Source organism: Rana temporaria, chromosome 5, assembly GCF_905171775.1.
Source record: "Rana temporaria chromosome 5, aRanTem1.1, whole genome shotgun sequence".
In the NCBI taxonomy this organism is placed as follows: Eukaryota; Metazoa; Chordata; class Amphibia; order Anura; family Ranidae; genus Rana; species Rana temporaria.
Window position 1 is genome coordinate 240,962,169 of NC_053493.1, and position 19,057 is coordinate 240,981,225.

The window sequence follows — 19,057 nt, forward strand, 5'->3', positions numbered from 1 at the left end:
AATATGGCGTCCTGTGTTTCAGCGACAGATGACGTGCAGAAAAGCGCAGCGCGGCCAGGTGGGTGGAAGACATGGAGGAGTGTAACCCTCGTCCCATCTCTATACACAACTTCAGCGACAAGCTCTGTGACAGAGCGGTGCATTTCCATGTGATGAGCCTGCAGGACTGCTTCCTAGTGTGGGTCGGCTTCTCTCCCAGCCTGAGCAACCTGGCGATGGCCATGTGCAGCAGATATGTGAGTCCTTACTGGGAGCCGACACTGGGCTCTCTTCGCATTACTTGGATCCAGTGGCGTACTAAGTGGGGGCCGGGTGCCACACACTGGGGGGGGGGGGGCGTGTATCAGGGGTCCAGAGTGATGTGTAATGTAAAGGGGTCCAGAAGTGTGGGGGGCTGTGCTTAATGTAAAGGGGTCCAGAAGTGTGGGGGGCTGTGTAATGTAAAGGGGGTCCAGAAGTGTGGGGGGCTGTGCTTAATGTAAAGGGGTCCAGAAGTGTGGGGGGCTGTGCTTAATGTAAAGGGGTCCAGAAGTGTGGGGGGCTGTGTAATGTAAAGGGGGTCCAGAAGTGTGGGGGGCTGTGCTTAATGTAAAGGGGTCCAGAAGTGTGGGGGGCTGTGCTTAATGTAAAGGGGTCCAGAAGTGTGGGGGGCTGTGCTTCATGTAAATAAAGGGGTCCAGAAGTTTGCGGGGCTGTGCTTCATATAAAGGGGTCCAGAAGTTTGCGGGGCTGTGCTTCATATAAAGGGGTCCAGAAGTTTGCGGGGCTGTGCTTCATGTAAGGGGGGTCTAGAGGTGTGGGGGGCTGTGCTTCATGTAAAGGGGGGTCTAGAGGTGTGGGGGGCTGTGCTTCATGTAAAGGGGGGTCTAGAGGTGTGGGGGGCTGTGCTTATTGTAAAGGGGTCCAGAAGTGTGGGGGGCTGTGCTTCATGTAAGGGGGGTCTAGAGGTGTGGGGGGCTGTGCTTATTGTAAAGGGGTCCAGAAGTGTGGGGGGCTGCTTCATGTAAGGGGGGTCTAGAGGTGTGGGGGGCTGTGCTTCATGTAAAGGGGGGTCTAGAGGTGTGGGGGGCTGTGCTTATTGTAAAGGGGTCCAGAAGTGTGGGGGGCTGTGCTTATTGTAAAGGGGTCCAGAAGTGTGGTGGACTGTCAGGCGGACTGCCCTGGTGCCGATTTGAGCGAGGCTGCAGTAGGACACTTTCATTGCAGGACAATACAGTGTCCCGCAATGAAAGTGACAGTCTGGGAACAGGGATGGACTGAGCTGCCATAGATCTGGCTCCACCTCTTCCACCTACTACTGATCACTGGTTGCTATAGCCGCTTGGCATCTGGCAACCAGTGACGTCACTGCCCACGTTGAAAGCAGAGGAGGATTTCACTTCCTCCTCCTCCGCGCTAGTGCTGCTGGGGAGTCACTGCTGGTTCTCTCACCTCCGCTCCAGTGACTGGCTTGCTGCTTGGCTGTGGGGTGTTTCTGTTCCCACAGCTGCGAGGCATCTCTCCCTCTCACTTCCTCCCCCCTCCTACCCACCTCACACTAACACATGGACTGAAGTCCCCCCCACTCCCTTCTCCTTGGCTCGGATGTCAGGACGGAAGGAAGGGGGGTCTAGAGGTGTGGGGGGCTGTGCTTCATGTAAAGGGGGGTCTAGAGGTGTGGGGAGCTGTGCTTCATGTAAAGGGGGGTCCAGAAGTGTGGGGGGTTGTGCAATATGTAAAGGGGTCCAGAAGTGTGAGGGGCTGTGCTTAATGTAAAGGGGTCCAGAAGTGTGAGGGGCTGTGCTTAATGTAAAGGGGTCCAGAAGTGTGAGGGGCTGTGCTTAATGTAAAGGGGTCCAGAAGTGTGGGGGGCTGTGCTTAATGTAAAAGGGTCCAGAAGTGTGGGGAGCTGTGCTTAATGTAAAGGGGTCCAGAGGCGTGGGGGGCTGTGCTTAATGTAAAGGGGTCCAGAGGCGTGGGGGGCTGTGCTTAATGTAAAGGGGTCCAGAGGCGTGGGGGGCTGTGCTTAATGTAAAGGGGTCCAGAGGCGTGGGGGGCTGTGCTTAATGTAAAGGGGGGTCCATAGGTGTGGGGGGGCTGTTTAATGGAAAGGGGTCCAGAGGTGTAGGGGGGGGCTGTGTAATGGAAAGGGGTCCAGAGGTGTGCAGAGGTGTGGGGGGGGGGGGCTGTGTAATGGAAAGGGGTCCAGAGGTGCGGGGGGGCTGTGTAATGGAAAGGGGTCCAGAGGTGTGGGGGGGCTGTGTAATTTAAAGGGGCCCAGAGTAGTGCTGCAGCTAACGATTATTTTCATAATCGATTATTTGGGCGATTAATTGTTTTGATCGGTTAATAACCTTAAACAAAAAGTGTGGCTAAACAACGTCTTCCTTTAAGAACAAAAAAAAAAAAAAAAACTTTAAGAACGTTCATTCGATGTTCTTATCGTCAGTGGGGTCAAATCGGCGTTTGTTTTCAGCCACAGTGACGGGAAGTTTCGAAATAATAGAAAACGCACCCCGGACTGATGTGGGCTAAGGGCTTTGTTACATAGACGCACCCCGGACTGATGAGGGATGGAGGGGCTCGTTTACATAGACGCACCCCGGACTGATGAGGGATGGAGGGGCTCGTTTACATAGACGCACCCCGGACTGATGAGGGCTAGGGGCTCGTTTACATAGACGCACCCCGGACTGATGTGGGCTAAGGGCTTGTTTATATAGACGCACCCCGGACTGATGTGGGCTAAGGGCTTGTTTACATAGACGCACCCCGGACTGATGAGGGCTTGTTTACATAGACGCACCCCGGACTGATGAGGGCTTGTTTACATAGACGCACCCCGGACTGATGAGGGATGGAGGGGCTCGTTTACATAGACGCACCCCGGACTGATGAGGGCTAGGGGCTCGTTTACATAGACGCACCCCGGACTGATGTGGGCTAAGGGCTTGTTTGCATAGACGCACCCCGGACTGATGAGGGCTTGTTTACATAGACGCACCCCGGACTGATGTGGGCTAAGGGCTTGTTTACATAGACGCACCCCGGACTGATGAGGGCTTGTTTGCATAGACGCACCCCGGACTGATGAGGGCTTGTTTGCATAGACGCACCCCGGACTGATGAGGGCTTGTTTGCATAGACGCACCCCGGACTGATGAGGGCTTGTTTGCATAGACGCACCCCGGACTGATGAGGGCTTGTTTGCATAGACGCACCCCGGACTGATGAGGGCTTGTTTGCATAGACGCACCCCGGACTGATGAGGGCTTGTTTGCATAGACGCACCCCGGACTGATGAGGGCTTGTTTGCATAGACGCACCCCGGACTGATGAGGGCTTGTTTGCATAGACGCACCCCGGACTGATGAGGGCTTGTTTGCATAGACGCACCCCGGACTGATGAGGGCTTGTTTGCATAGACGCACCCCGGACTGATGAGGGCTTGTTTGCATAGACGCACCCCGGACTGATGAGGGCTAGGGGCTTGTTTGCATAGACGCACCCCGGACTGATGAGGGCTAGGGGCTTGTTTACATAGACGCACCCCGGACTGATGAGGGCTAGGGGCTCGTTTACATAGACGCACCCCGGACTGATGAGGGCTAGGGGCTCGTTTACATAGACGCACCCCGGACTGATGAGGGCTAGGGGCTCGTTTGCATAGACGCACCCCGGACTGATGAGGGCTAGGGGCTCGTTTACATAGACGCACCCCGGACTGATGAGGGCTAGGGGCTCGTTTGCATAGACGCACCCCGGACTGATGAGGGCTAGGGGCTCGTTTGCATAGACGCACCCCGGACTGATGAGGGCTAGGGGCTCGTTTGCATAGACGCACCCCGGATTGATGAGGGCTTGTTTACATAGACGCACCCCGGATTGATGAGGGCTAGGGGCTTGTTTACATAGACGCACCCCGGACTGATGAGGGCTAGGGGCTTGTTTACATAGACGCACTCTGGACTGATGAGGGCTAGGGGCTTGTTTACATAGACGCACCCCGGACTGATGAGGGCTAGGGGCTTGTTTACATAGACGCACTCCGGATTGATGAGGGCTTGTTTACATAGACGCACCCCGGACTGATGAGGGCTAGGGGCTTGTTTACATAGACGCACCCCGGACTGATGAGGGCTAGGGGCTTGTTTACATAGACGCACTCCGGATTGATGAGGGCTTGTTTACATAGACGCACCCCGGACTGATGAGGGCTAGGGGCTTGTTTACATAGACGCACCCCGGACTGATGAGGGCTAGGGGCTTGTTTACATAGACGCACCCCGGACTGATGAGGGATGGAGGGGCTCATTCACAGCCCATGTGCCTTACGTCCTATTGCCTCACTGCTGTACCCTGACAAAGATGCCATGTTGCAATTTTGCACCACACAGTAATGAATCCTATCGCGCTGCCACACATGGAGGTGATTTACTAAAGGCAAATAGACTGTTCACTTTGCAGGGGAATTTCTCCCCAGAGCTTAGTCAAGGTGGTAACATCCATCATCCAATCATGTGCAAGAAAAAAATGCTGTTTATTTAGTTTTGTTGTAGGCGATTGGGTGTTGAAATTTCACCAAGCTCGCTAAAATCTGGGGAATATCCCCTTGCTAAAGTAAAAATAGGCTGTATACTTTGCAAGTCTACCCCATAGGCCCAGTTCACATTGGTGGCAGTATTTATTGACCACAAATATATAAATGCTCAACCCCAGGTATCCTCAACATGTTGTGCAGTTGGACGGTGCTTGCAATCTGGCCCTGGTTACCGTCCACCAATATGCAAGGTCACGGTCCGCCCATGTAAAAGGACCCTTAGTATTTATCACCCACCTCCTCACGGAGGAGGGAGAGAGCCCCGTTGCTCAGTGCAACCACCCGTACAGTGTCTACACACAGAGCCTCAGCATCCAGCCAGGGAGAGCGCAGATCCAGCGCTTTGTATGGCCGGGAGTCAGAGCTGGAGGAGGGAGGTGTGCAGCGAGAAGACAAGGCTTGTGGGCAGTTAGGACAGGCAGGCCGGCACCTAGTGATGCCAATAGGAGGAGGAGGCGTTGATGAAACTGTCCGGAGGGGAGGAGGAGGAGGCGGTCCACTCCCTAGCGATGTCGCTTCCAGTACCGGTTTACGGCATCGGAGCTTTTTCGCGAGTACCGATACTCGTGAAAATGGCTAGTATCCGTGCAACCCTAATAAATATGCTTATCTGTACTGATAACACAGCGGCTCCCTGCGATCATGTGACGACTCTGCGCTCGCTCTCTCCTCTCCGGCTGATGTCAGCAGCAGAGTTTGGCCCTGCCCACTGGAACTGTTAGCCGGGCAGCGGAGAGGCGAGGAGTCGCATGTTTACAGGGAGCCGCTGTTGTGTTATGGGTACAGATAAGCATATTTATTATAGAACACCGGCACAGGGGAACTTATTGTTGTAAGACAGAGGGGATGGGAGCTTTTTATAAAAGTGCCTTAACAACCACTTTAATGCCAACCTCTCTAGAAGCACATACATTTCTTTTACCCCCCCCCCCCCCCCAAATACTTGAGCATGGTGGAGCACATGACCCACTCTATGTGACAGCTCTGGGCAAACAAACTGTTCAATAAATTCCCTTATAGTGGCCAGTTGCTTTATATCCTTCATCACATTTTCAAATAACTGGAGTATGTTTTCCATGTGGTCGTCCATTACTTCATTAAAGCGGAGTTCCACCCACGTTTTTTACTCCCCACCATGCAGCACTAATGTGCATCCTTAAAACGAATTGCCGATTATTAGATAGATAGATATATATATAATATATATATTTTTTTTCTGTTCACTTGCCTGATTTAAGCATGTATCTAATTTCACTTTCTCCTTTAGCGGCCATGGACAGCATTGGGTCCTGGGAGATCGTGGTCAGCTTGGGATGGCACTGCTCCCGTAATATTTAACATTTGCCGTGGCAAGCTAACCAAGATTGCACCACACATGCGTGAGATCGGTAGGTGCATGCTGGGTAGCCAGCATGCACGGAATCCAGGAAGGAGGACACTGGCTTCAGATGCCCACAATGGAGATGGCCACGCTCTGCAGGAACTTCCCAAAGTAAGAAAATGATGCTGCACAAATAGAAAACTAGGAATAGTTTTCTAGGTGTATTTTTATCTTAAAGGGATTGTAAACCCTCGTGTTTTTTCACCTTAAGGCATCCTATGCCTTAAGGTGAAAAAACGCCTTGCAGTGTCCGATATATCGGTCGACCTCTACTCTCCACCGCTTCTCGGCTCTTCATTGAATAGATTGATAGCAGCGCACCCATTGGCTCCCACTGATGTCAATCAAATCCAATGATGCGACCGCCGGTGGGGCAGGGCTGAGTCATACACTTGGCGTCTACGGACGCCGAGTGTATAACACAGGAGCGCGCCCGCAAGGTAACCCCTTCGGGAGAGAGCTTCCCAGAGGGGGTTAGCTAATGCAGGGAGGAGCCACTGTGGAACCCCAGAAGAGGACGATGGGGGCCACTTTGTGCAAAACGAACTGCACAGTGAAGGTAAGTATGTTATTTAAAAAAATGTAACCTGTAATATCACTTTAAATCATATTTCGGCTGGAACTCTGGTTTTAAAGCGGAGTTCCACCCAATATTGGAAATTCAGCTCATCATTGGCACCTTTCAGGCGGGAGGGGGGACAGGTACCCTTTCCCACTTATGGGAGCCTCAGCTGTGGATATTGACATCACGGCTGGGGCTCCCTCCTCCTTTCCGGGGTCAGTATGAGAGAGGAGCGGGCCTCGCGCATGTGCAGTAGGGTTCTCGGTGTGAAGCCAAAAGGCTACACTGCCGGGAGGTTCCCCCTACCTGCAATGGCGGCGGCAGCACCCGACAGCTGATGAAAACATGAAAACATCAGCTGCGATGCCAACAACGCTGGACACCAGGACAGGTAAATGTCCTATTAATAAAAGCCAGCAGCGGCAGTGCGTGAAACCGGACCTCCGCTTTAAGTCTCTTGGCTTAATTTTGTTTTTGCTTTATGACAAGCTTTACCTTTTTTAGCCACCAACTATGCAGCTTTTATTATGGTGGTTGGCTCCATCTAGTGGATTCTGCTAAGACTAGCATCTCATAGCAAAAAAAAAAACAAAATAAAAATGGAGACTACATTGTCGGGATTAGAATTAGAAGAAACCTGTGCTGAGATAACTGTGGAGGCTGCCATTGCTAGCTTCTTGGCTTTCTTTGGTTTGAATAAGTTTAAGTCGCAGGCTTAGAATATGCATGCCACAGCTGACGTCAAAGGGAACTCAAGATGCCTCATTCGTGTTTCTTCCAGGATGCTGCAGTGACTGACTACTTTCAGGAGCCACAGATTCCATATTTATAGAGGAACTTCAGGACTTTGCATAAGGTTTCTTTTTTAAACCCCTCTTTTTTGCTGTGGTATGTTAAATAAAAATGCATGCCCAGCAAATCCATTGTTGATCTGTTGCTTCATCCCTCACGCACCGGGTCCTCCGCCCATCAACTTCTTTGCTGAAGTTACAGTATCTGGAGCATGATGTCTCTTGAAACCGGCCCCCAGTGAGGCGTTGCATGTTCAGTGTTCTAAATTGCCTCAAAACCTCTTGGAATGCATGACACAAGTATCTGAGGAGGCTTCGGGGAGCAGGGTGTACATCATTCAAGGTGAGAATGCCAAAAGTGAGGGGCCTGTACAAATTAAAACGGAAAAAAAGCATTTGCAAAAGAAAACTATTGGTATTTCTGTGAAAGGAGGGTGTGGGGATGAAGGTTCGCTTTAAAGCCTGTCATAACAGATATTTTTGTTTTGCAGAGATGACTTGGTAGTAGAATCTGTAAGAACACAAGTATTTGAACTGTTATTTAACCACTTCCATACCAGGCACTTACGCACCTTCCTGCCCAAGCCAATTTTCAGCTTTCAGCGCTGTCGCAATTTGAATGACAATTGCGCGGTCATGCAACACTGTACCCAATCAATTTTTTTTATAATTTTGTTCCCACAAATAGAGCTTTCTTTTTGTGGTATTTGATCACCTCCTATGGTTTTTGTTTGTTGTGCAACGAATAAAAAAAAAAGACCGAAAAATAAAAAAAGTTTTTATTTGTTTCTGTTTATTTACAAACCAAAATAAAATTACGTTTTCTTCTTCAATGACAGGCACTGATATGGCTGCACTGACTGGCACCGATGATGGGCACTGATGGGTGGCACTGATGGGTGGCCACGGATGGGCACTCATAAGTGGCACGGATTACTGGTGGGTGGCATTGCTGGGCATCACTGTTTTTACTACTGTACTATTATGGTGCCAGTCAGTGCTCATTTGTGGGCAACGATTGGTATGTTTTGAAACATTTGTATGGCCATGGGGGATGTACCTGGCCATCCACATGTTTGAAGGCTTCCCAAATGTAGAAAGAAATGTTTGGACAGCCGCACTCTGAAGAAACTTCTCGGTTGCCTTTTATTGGTAAACGCCACACATCACAGCAAAAAAATGGGGGTATACAGCTGACGCGTTTCACACTATTGGTTAGTGCTTACTCATAGCTCATGCTATGAGTAAGCACTAACCAATGGTGTGAAACACATTAGCTGTATACCCCCATTTTTTTTTTTGCTGTGATGTGTGGCGTTTTCCAATAAAAGGCAACCGAGAAGTTTCTTCAGAGTGCGGCTGTCCAAACATTTCTTTCTAGATTTGCTTTGTGGATTGCCGGCACCTGGGTTTCTCTGAGAGGACACGGATTCATCCACATACCCACCTGGAGCGGTGACTATCATTTCTCTATTTGAAGGCTTCCCTGGTGGTCCAGTGTGGGCATCCGAGGGGGGGGCTGTGCTGATGAATAATCGGCGCAAACCCCCCCCCCCCCCCCCCTGTCTGGAGAGCCGCTGATCGGCTTTCCTCTGTCAGACGTGAGTGAGGAAGAGCCAAGGACGCTTCCTGTTTACATCGTGATCAGCTGTGATTGGACACGGCTGATCACGTGGTAAAGAGCCTCCGTCGGAGGCTCTTTACCGAGATCAGTGTAGCGGTGTGTCACCGCAAATGTGGAAAAAAGTGAAGCACTGTGAATACTTTCCGGATGCACTGTACATTTGTACAGGAAATGCAACCAGGCAACCAGCTTTTGTAGATCCATTTTCTCTAGTCGGTCCTTGCCAACAGAAATGAAATCCTCATGGTGTGTTAGAAAGCTGGGTGCTTAGCATGTTACTTATAGGAAAGCTTGATCTAAAGGGAAAAGCAGAAATCTAAGTAGATTTTCCATTTAAACAACAACTTGTTTAAGATGGAGTCTATTAAGGAAACGTATAGTGAGGAAGCATGGAGGTTACTTGACTATAACAGACGTAGGGGTGGGAAACAGATGGGAGTGCTCATTTTTCCCATACCAGGGACTGAGACTAATGCACGCCCTCTGTATCTGCTTTAAAATACAAGAGACCAATTCTAAACTTTTAAAGAGGTGGTATAGGGCAATGTATCTCAACTCCAGTCCTCAAGTACCTCCCAACAGGTCATGTTTTTAGGCTTTCCATTATTTTGCACAGGTGATTTGATCAGTTTCACTGCCTTAATAATTACCACAGCTGTTTCCTCTAAGGGGAAATCCTGAAAACATGACCTATTGGGGAAGGACTGAAGTTGAGAAACATTGGTATAGGGCAGGGCTCGACAAATCCCGGGCGCCATCTGGTGGTGAGTTATTACCACCAGATGTGAGCTGACGCCATCTGGTGGTGGCTGTTGGTATTACAAGTTAAGCATTACAAGTTAAACAGCAATTCTAATGTCATTTTTCACTATTTTCACTGCCATCTTCTTCCCTCTAATTAGAACTCCCAAACATTATATATATTTTATCCTAACACCCTAGAGAATAAAATGGCGATCGTTGCAATACTTTGTTACGCCGTATTTGCGCAGCGGTCTTACAAGCGCACTTTTTGGGAAAAAAATTACACTTTTTTATATTATGAAAGATAATGTTACGCCGAGTAAATTGATACCCAACATGTCACGCTTCAAAATTGCGCCCGCTCATGGAATGGCGACAAACTTTTACCCTTTAAAATCTCCATAGGCAACGTTTAAAAAAATTCTACAGGTTGCATGTTTTGAGTTACAGAGGAGGTCTAGTGCTAGAATTATTGCTCTCACTCTACCAATCGCGGCGATACCTCACATGTGTGGTTTGAACACCGTTTACGTATGCGGTCGCTGCTCACGTATGTGTTCGCTTCTGCGTGCAAGCTCTTCGGGACGGGGCGCGTTTTCTGGCTCCTAACTTTTTTAGCTGGCTCCTAGATTCCAAGCAAATTTGTCAACCCCTGATGTAAACATCCCTTGTGACAGTAATAGGCGGTGACAGGTTCTCTTTATGGAGGGATCGGGGGTCTAAAAGACCGCCAATCCCTCCTTTACACTTCAAATTATTCAGATCGCTGAAAACGGCGATTCTGAATACTGTGGTGTTTTTTTTTTTTTTTTTTTAAATCCTGCGCCATTGGCAGCCGAGTAAACCGGAAGTGACGTTGTGATGTCGCTTCCGTATTTACATTTAGGAGACTGGAATGAAGCCGTTTGCAGTCTGTCACAAAGCACCGGAAGTGTCGGATTGGAATGGTAGGACCAGTCGGAACCGCGGGATGGCGGGGGATGTCCCCTCCCGCTCCTCCGGTATAACAGCAGCTGCAGGCCTCATCCTGGTATAACCCCCTAAAGCCGAGGACGCATATATGCGTACGCTCGGCGGGAAGGGGTTAAAGCCCTTTTCTCTGATTTAGATGTTGTAATTTCGTAAAATATTACATAAAACGAGTAGGTCTCTAGCTGAAAGGGAATGGAAAAGGGAAAGGGTGTAATCGAATGGCCCGATTACACGAATCCGAAAATCGGACGGAAAAATACCGCTTTCGGGAGCCGATCACGACCGTTCATCTGATATTATTCAATTGGACAAGCACGAAAAATTTCCTCGCACGATACCAGATTATACGATTTTCAATTAGTCAGTACAGTTGTCTGAAAATGCAATACAAATGCATTACAACACGTTACATCACTTCCGATTTTTATTTTTTTCGGGACTTTGGTAACCTATTCAATTTCTACTTGCAACTAGTAAGTGAAAAAAGTCGGACGATCTGTCGTCCGATTTTTCAGCTTGTGTGTACGGAGCATTAGAATGCTCATCTCTAAAGCCGCGTACACAGGACCGTTTTTCATGACGAGAAAAATTAAGATTTTTTTTTAAATTGGTCGTTAAAAATGGTCGTGTGTAGGCTTCAGAGCATTCTCGTTGAGAAAAATGGCCATTAAAAATTTATAACAATTTTTTTTCTCATCGGTTTTTCATGTCTGAAAAACGGTCATGTGTGCGCTTTGACGGGTGGGGGGGGGGGGGAAACGCGCGTGCTCAGAAGCAAGTTATGAGAAGGGAAATTAGCATAATTGGCCCAAAGGGTGGCTCCATTTGAATGGAACTTCCCCTTTATAGTGCCGTTGTACGTCACCGTGCTTTGCTTGAGCATTTTTTATCACGATCGTGTGTATGCAAGGCAGGCTTGAGAGGAATCGCATTGAGAAAAACATTGTTTTATTCCATAACATTAAGAACGGTAATGTGTACGCGGCATAAGAGTATTGCTTAGGGATTAGTGATGTCCAGTAATCCTGTCTATACCGCACCTCCAACAAAGCTTTGGCTGTGCTAAGAATGATTGATTTGCATGGTATACTTACAAGTCAGCCATTTGTAATAAGATTCTTAAATCCTGCCACTGATCTATGCTTTGTGAGTAAGAGAACAGTTATAGATTTGTGAAGGAGGAATCAAATGAATTGCCCTATTGTGCTTTAACCACTTAAGACCTGGACCAAAATGTAGCTAAAGGACCTTGCCCCTTTTTGCGATTCGGCACTGCGTCGCTTTAACTGACAATTGCGTGGTCGTGCGACGTGGCTCCCAAACAAAATTGGCATCCTTTTTTTCCCACAAATAGAGCTTTCTTTTGGTGGTATTTGATCACCTCTGCGGTTTTTATTTTTTGCGCTATAAACAAAAATAGAGCGACAATTTTGAAAAAAAATGCAATATTTTTTACTTTTTGCTATAATAAATATCCCCCAAAAATATATAAAAAAAAACATTTTTTTTCCCTCAGTTTTCGGCCGATACGTATTCTTCTACCTATTTTTGGTAAAAAAAATCGCAATAAGCGTTTATCGATTGGTTTGCGCAAAATTTATAGCGTTTACAAAATAGGGGATAGTTTTATTGCATTTTTATAAAAAAAAAAATTGTTTTACTACTAATGGCGGCGATCAGCGATTTTATTTTTTCATGACTGCGACATTATGGCGGACACTTCGGACAATTTTGACACATTTTTGGGACCATTGTCATTTTCACAGCAAAAAATGCATTTAAAATGCATTGTTTACTGTGAAAATGACAGTTGCAGTTTGGGAGTTAACCACAGGGGGCGCTAATGGGGTTATGTGTGACCTGAAGTGTGTTTCCAACTGTAGGGGGGTGTGGCTGTAGGTGTGACATCATCGATTGTGATTCCCTATAAAAGGGATGACACGATCGATGCAGCCGCCACAGTGAAGAACGGGGAAGCCGTGTTTATACACGGCTCTCCCCGTTCTTCAGCTCCGGGGACCGATCGCGGGACTCCAGCGGCGATCGGGTCGCGGGCCCGCGCCCCACGGCTGGGTACTAGTACAGGACGTACATGTGCCCAGCCGTGCCATTCTGCCGACGTATATGTGCAGGAGGTGGTCCTTAAGTGGTTAAAGGAAAGTGACCCTCAGAAAAATGAGGATGCTATTATTGTCTTCTGTCTGATCAGCAGTGAGATCCCCTGCTGAGAGAGCAACTCCACCAGTGTGAAAGGGGCTTTAAGACCCCTTTCACACTGGAGCGATTTTCAGGCGCTTTAGCACTAGAAAAAGCGACTGAAAGAAGCTGCATTTGCAGTCCCAATGTAAAAGCCTGAGTGCTTTCACACTAAAGCTCCTAAAAAACGCCCCAGTGTGAAAGGGGTCTTAGCGTTAAAGCGCTTAAAAAAGCTGCATCTGCAATCCCAATGTGAAAGCCTGAGTGCTTTCACACTGAGGTGCTGCGCTGGCAGGGCATCAAAAAAGTCCTGCAAGCAGCTTCTTTGCAGCGCTTTAGAAGCGCTCCTAAAGCCCCCTTCCCATTGAGGGGACTTTTTTAACGCCAAATTCGCCCCAGTGTGAATGGGGTCCAAGTAAAACGTATTTTTAAAATAGGTTTGATTATTTTACAGGTTGGCCATTTGATCATTGAGCAAAAAAAAAAAATTTTTTAATTTTTATTTTATAGGACACGGTACCATTGTCTACTTTGATACTTGGAGACAAGTCTGATCCTACTTCAAGTTCTTTTGCACAGAGGTTGGGTATGTATGTTACTTTATTTACAACTTTGTTTTTTCTTTGTCCACCAGCTACATGGAGCCTTTAGAAATGACCAGATTTACCCCCAAACATCGCTCACCCTCTCTAAAATGTCCCAGCAGTTATTTTCTGCTTTTTCCTTTTATTACTTCCTGTGACATCAATACCAGGCTTGCGACATTCTTTTAAGGCAGCTGCTGGGAGAAAGAATCAGCAGGGGGTCCTCGGTCATTTATTGATGTAGACCAGTGTTTCTCAACTCCAGTCCTTTAAAGCGGGAGTTCACCCGAAAAACAATTTTTAACATTAGATTGAGGCTCATTTTGTCTAGGGGAATCGGGTGTTTTTGTTGAAAATCTAAGCAGTACTTACGGTTTTAGAGAACGATCTTCTCCGCCGCTTCCGGGTATGGTCTTCGGGACTGGGCGTTCCTATTTGACAGGCTTCCGACGGTCGCATACATCGCGTCACGAGTAGCCGAAAGTCGGTGCAGCTCTATACGGTGCCTGTGCACCGACGTTCAGCTACTTTCGGAAAATCGTGACGCGATGTATGCGACCGTCGGAAGCCTGTCAATCAAGTAGGAACGCCCAGTCCCACAGCCCATACCCGGAAGCGGTGGAGAAGATCTATCTCTAAAACGGTAAGTACCGCTTCGATTTAAAAAAAACACCCGATTCTGCTTCCCAAAATGAGCCTCAATCTAATGTTAAAAATTTAGTTTTTGGGTGAACCTCCACTTTAAGGCGCACCAACAGGTCATGTTTTTAGGTTTTCCATTATTTTGCACAGGTGATTTGATCAGTTTCACTGCTCTAGTAATTACCAGACCCGTTTCATCTGAGGGAAATCCTAAACACATGACCTGTTGGGGCGCCTTGAGGACAAATTGAGAAACACTGATGTAGACATACCCCCTAGGACTATATCTCCCAAGAGCCTTTTACCTGCACACGGTGTGTGGACCAGCTTTGGAAAGTAAAGCAACATTGCTTTGATGTAAACTGAATCAATGTAAGTACTGTATCTGGAAAAGGACAGAATTTAGGTGGGCATAGGTAGAGTTCAGTAATCTGGCTGAGGTGGCAATTCTTGGGATTAAAGTGTGGCAGTGTTGTCAGCCCACACCAGAAAGTTAATAGCCCACGTACACACTTTGTTTCCATTAAGCATGGAGGGCAAAATCTGCTTGTACATCAGCTATTTGTTTTTTATGACAGATTGGTTCATTTAGACTGACTTTACTTTTGATTAACTCATGGCAAATTAGCTACAGATCTGTGGTTATTGTGCAACCAATCCAAAAGTCTGAAAGAGCTTTTCTTGGATGTGCAGGCCAATTAATATGAAAGATCTTGCATGGGTAAATGCAGTGTACTTTTTGGCATCGGTTTGAGCATTCAATTCATCAGCATTCATTGCAGGTGGAGTTGACCTTTTTTCTGCAGCCCTATAGACTTTTATTGGGGAAAAAAAATCTGTTCTGAAGCAAACAATAGCCTATCAACACCGACCCTTAGTGTCTTTAATTTAATTTTCAGAGCACCAAATCCTGGTGCAGTTTGTAGGTGTTGGAAATTAAAGTGGATGTTAACCCACTATGTACACTTTACACTCCTTTTCTGTTTATTAATGTGAGCTGCCCCAGTGTCTGTGACTTTATAAAAATAATGCAGCTATATACCTGATTTTAGAGCTCATGTGACTCACCATCTCTCTCCCCTCTCGGCCTGACAGCTGCAGCGGGCGGGGACAAGAATCTCCCATTGATGTCAGTTAGGTGGTGAGGAGGAGAGAGATGGTGGGCCACGTAAGTGCCTAGCTGTGCTCTAAAATCAGGTATATAGCTGCATTATTTTTATGAAGCACAGACACTGGGGCAGCTTACATTAATAAACAGAGGATAGTGTAAATAATTGACAGTCATTTTAGCAGCAGAAGGGGATGGGCATGGACACGGAGCTGACAGGCAGGGAGGGGTGAGAGGATAGGGGAGCTGCAGATGATGGAGGCACACAAACTGACCACGGTATCAGGGCGCAGCAGCCATGATAAACTGTGGTCAGTTAATAGTTGAGAGGGCATAGCCAGGCGGGACCAGGCAGGTATTTCAGGTGCTAGCAATAAGGATAAGAGGATACGTTCACCTTTGTAACATGTTTCCCTAAATAGCTTCCTTTTACCTTAGTGCAGTCCTCCTTCACTTACCTCATCCTTCCATTTTGCTTTTAAATGTCCTTATTTCTTCTGAGAAATCATCACTTCCTGTTTTTCTGTCTGTAACTACACACAGTAATGCAAGGCTTTCTCCCTGGTGTGGAGTGTCGTGCTCGCCCCCTCCCTTAGACTACAGGAGAGTCAGGATGCTCTCTACGTTGCAGAGAAAGGAGCTGTGTGCTAGTGGGCATCCTGACTCTCCTGTGAGCCAAGGGAGGGGGCGAGCACGACACTCCACGCCAGGGAGAAAGCCTTGCATTACTGTGTGGAGTTACAGACAGAAGAACAGGAAGTGAGGATTTCTTAGAAGAAATAAGGACATTTAAAAGCAAAATTGAAGGATGAGGTAAGTGAAGGTGGACTGCACTAAGGTAAAGGAAGCTATTTAGGAAAAAAAATTGTACCTTTACAACCCCTTTTAAGGTGAGCTGCCAGCCAGTGCATTAAAGGAGTTCTCTGACCTAAAACTTTTAACCCCCGCTGTGCCCGGGCTGTAAAAAAATAGAAAATAAACTTTCACTTACCTGCCTACGATCCCCCGTTGTTCCGATATCGCCGTCCCGTTCTCCGGTCCCGGGCCCCTTCCGCTTCCTGTGTGTCGGTGACTCATAGTGCGCTCAGCCTATCAGCGGCCGCAGCAATGTCCCGTCGCGGCCACTGATAGGCTGAGCGCACTATGAGTCACCGACACACAGGAAGCGGAAGAGACCGGGACCGGAGAACGGGACGGCGATATCGGAACAACGGGGGATCGTAGGCAGGTAAGTGAAAGTTTATTTTCTATTTTTTTTACAGCCCGGGCACAGCGGGGGTTAAAAGTTTTAGGTCAGAGAACTCCTTTAATGTAGCATTTATATTGTGAAAGGGGACTTGATCACGCTGCAAAACTTGTTAATGTAGGCTCCTAGCTGGCACAAAATAAGAAAGGGGAAGTAATCTATTTTTTTTTATTTGCAGCAATGAAGACTAAAAAGCAAGTGTTTGTTAGCATCAGCATTCCAACAACTGACAGCCAGCTATTGTTGCTGATCGAGAAACGAATCAAGCAGGAAATGGAGACCTTTCCTGAAAAGTTTTAAAGGACAGAATGTTACACTGACCAGGTACCTAACCCTGCCTGTGCAGATCTACAGCGCCATCACGGTCATTGGAAGTCAATGAGGAGCAGCAGAGAGTGCTGGGAAAAGAAGCCAGTAGAAGCTGATTACGTACCAAAGACCAAATGCATAACATTAGCCCCTATTACCAGATTTAAATGTATTAGGGGATTCAAGGGATAAAGCTCACATTTTCAAATAAGATTATTTTGAAACTTGATCTCATTCTTTATGCAAAAAAAAATGCCACTTAAATAGAAGGACTTATTTTGTATTTTATCCTAAAACACAGAATTAAAACTTTTACTGTTATCCAGTGATTTTTTTATTTCTGTTTTTTGGGAAGTATTCCTGCCCCTGTGTACATAGAGGATTATTAATTTGTACATAAAAATGTTTATAAAACATTAACACTTCCTTGTAATATTTCTTACATTAAAGCTGAACTCTGGCCATTATCTTTTAATGAATATGTTCTATTTATATATTCAGCAATCGAAATATATAAATATGCTTCCATAATGAGAGGCATCTTTCCCCCTCTCATCCATTCTATGCAACTGTGCTTTCTATCCTCCATGCCACCAGTCCTGAAACTTCCCTGCTTTAGTTCTATTTTCAGGAAGCAGTGATGTCATTACATCCCCATTTGCTGTAGTGGGCGGACCCAGGAGTCTTCTAACGACTCCTGGTCTGACCCACCAACTATAACACGTATAAGTGACAGGCCAGTAGACTCCTGGTCTGTCCAGCCTCTGATGGCCTTACTCTGCCAATGGCAACACAATAGTCTCTTGGTCTGTCATTCCCCTACTGCTACAATTCCCATGGAAATTGTATTTTGTCATAGTAGCAGGGTAGATGTGATGTGTTCACCTGCATTAGACCTGATTAGGTAGTTTGTTAACTGTGCAATATTAAGTATACATGCTTGAAGACAATTTTTTCCCTAAATAGCTTCCTTCACTTACCTCATCCTTCCATTTTTGCATTTAAATGTCCTTATTTCTTCTGAGAAATCCTCACTTCCTGTTCTTCTGTCTGTAACTCCACACAGTAATGCAAGGCTTTCTCCCTGGTGTGGAGAAAGCCTCGTGAGGGGGCGAGCAGGAGAGTCAGGATGCCCACTAACACACAGCTCCTTTCTCCATCTGCAAAGTAGAGAGCGTCCTGACCCTCCGGCTCGTCCCCTCCCCCTCAAGAGGCTTTCTCCACACCAGGGAGAAAGCCTTTCATTACTGTGTGTAGTTACAGACAGAAGAACAGGAAGTGAGGATTTCTCAGAAGAAACAAGAACATTTAAAAGCAAAATCGAAGGATGAGCTATTTAGGGAATTTTTTTTTTTTTTTTTTTTTACCTTTACAACTCCTTTAAATCTACAGCCACTTACTTTTCTTTTGCTCATCCATGTATCTAGATGGTTCCATTAGTAATATCCTCCTACTTGATCAGACTGTAGGTCATGACACAGGAAGGAGTTGACCAGCTGACCTCATTAGTACACACCCTGCATCATCCACCCTCCCATTCCCAGCTTCACATTTTTTAAATGAAGTGCAATCAATCAGTGAATATCGTTCACTAAATACACAATCAGATTGCATAGTGTATGGCCATTTTTATACAAGTACATAGAAGGGAGTGGACAAACACTCAGCTGTCGAGCCCTGTTCACAACTCTGCATAGCAGGAACTCGCATTCCCACATGCATTTGGGGGAGGGGGAGTGTTTGAGCATTTCACTCATCACGCATAGGGCAGCCCACCCTCCTCCTGTTTTTAATACTACAGCTCCGTCCACATAGACTGCTATCGCATCTCCTGCACACTTCAAAATGCCAAATGAAAGATCAATGCAAGATTAAGCTTAAAGGTTTTTTTTCCCTCCCTCTCTCTCTCTAAATTCCAGCTCCCCTATGTACCAATATACCATTAATGTAATTATTTTTCAAAAATATCAACGCTTTCCAATAATTCTACAGACACTTCACTGTCTTCATGGATGTTTGTACAATCAGATTGTATAGTGTTTGGCCATGTTTTATACACCTAAAATTACTAGTTGTGCTTTCAGTGCCATTAATTGTTAATGGCACACCAAACACAGAAGCAAACCCACATTTTGCTATGTGAAAAAACGAGGGGCAAATACTGCAAAATGCACAACCCACAAATACCAAATATGTCCTATTAACCACATGTAACCAACAGGCTACCCTATGCGTGTCACAGGAAAAACGAGCCACAAAACGTTCACTCCCACTATGCTAGAGGCGAATGGGGCCTGAAAGTGAAATTGGTGTGTTAAC

At 46.8% G+C, this 19,057-nt stretch overlaps 1 protein-coding gene across 1 annotated transcript; it reads left to right on the top strand.

The window, feature by feature from the left end:
• Positions 1-3: 3 nt before the first annotated feature.
• On the top strand, positions 4-17,067 carry PSMG4 (proteasome assembly chaperone 4). The gene is made up of 3 exons (XM_040353644.1): positions 4-236; positions 13,360-13,435; positions 16,608-17,067. Exons 1-3 carry the CDS (start codon positions 72-74, stop codon positions 16,727-16,729), a joined length of 363 nt encoding a protein of 120 aa, XP_040209578.1. The 5' UTR covers positions 4-71; the 3' UTR covers positions 16,730-17,067.
• Positions 17,068-19,057: the final 1,990 nt, after the last annotated feature.

Excerpts from the sequence above, each read along its gene's own strand:
- PSMG4 (XM_040353644.1), top strand. The coding sequence starts at position 72 with ATGGAGGAGTGTAACCCTCGTCCCATCTCTATACACAACTTCAGCGAC. Across the intron at positions 237-13,359 it reads TGGCCATGTGCAGCAGATAT|GACACGGTACCATTGTCTAC; the intron begins GTGAGTCCTTAC and ends TTTATTTTATAG. Across the intron at positions 13,436-16,607 it reads TTCTTTTGCACAGAGGTTGG|CAATGAAGACTAAAAAGCAA; the intron begins GTATGTATGTTA and ends TTTTATTTGCAG.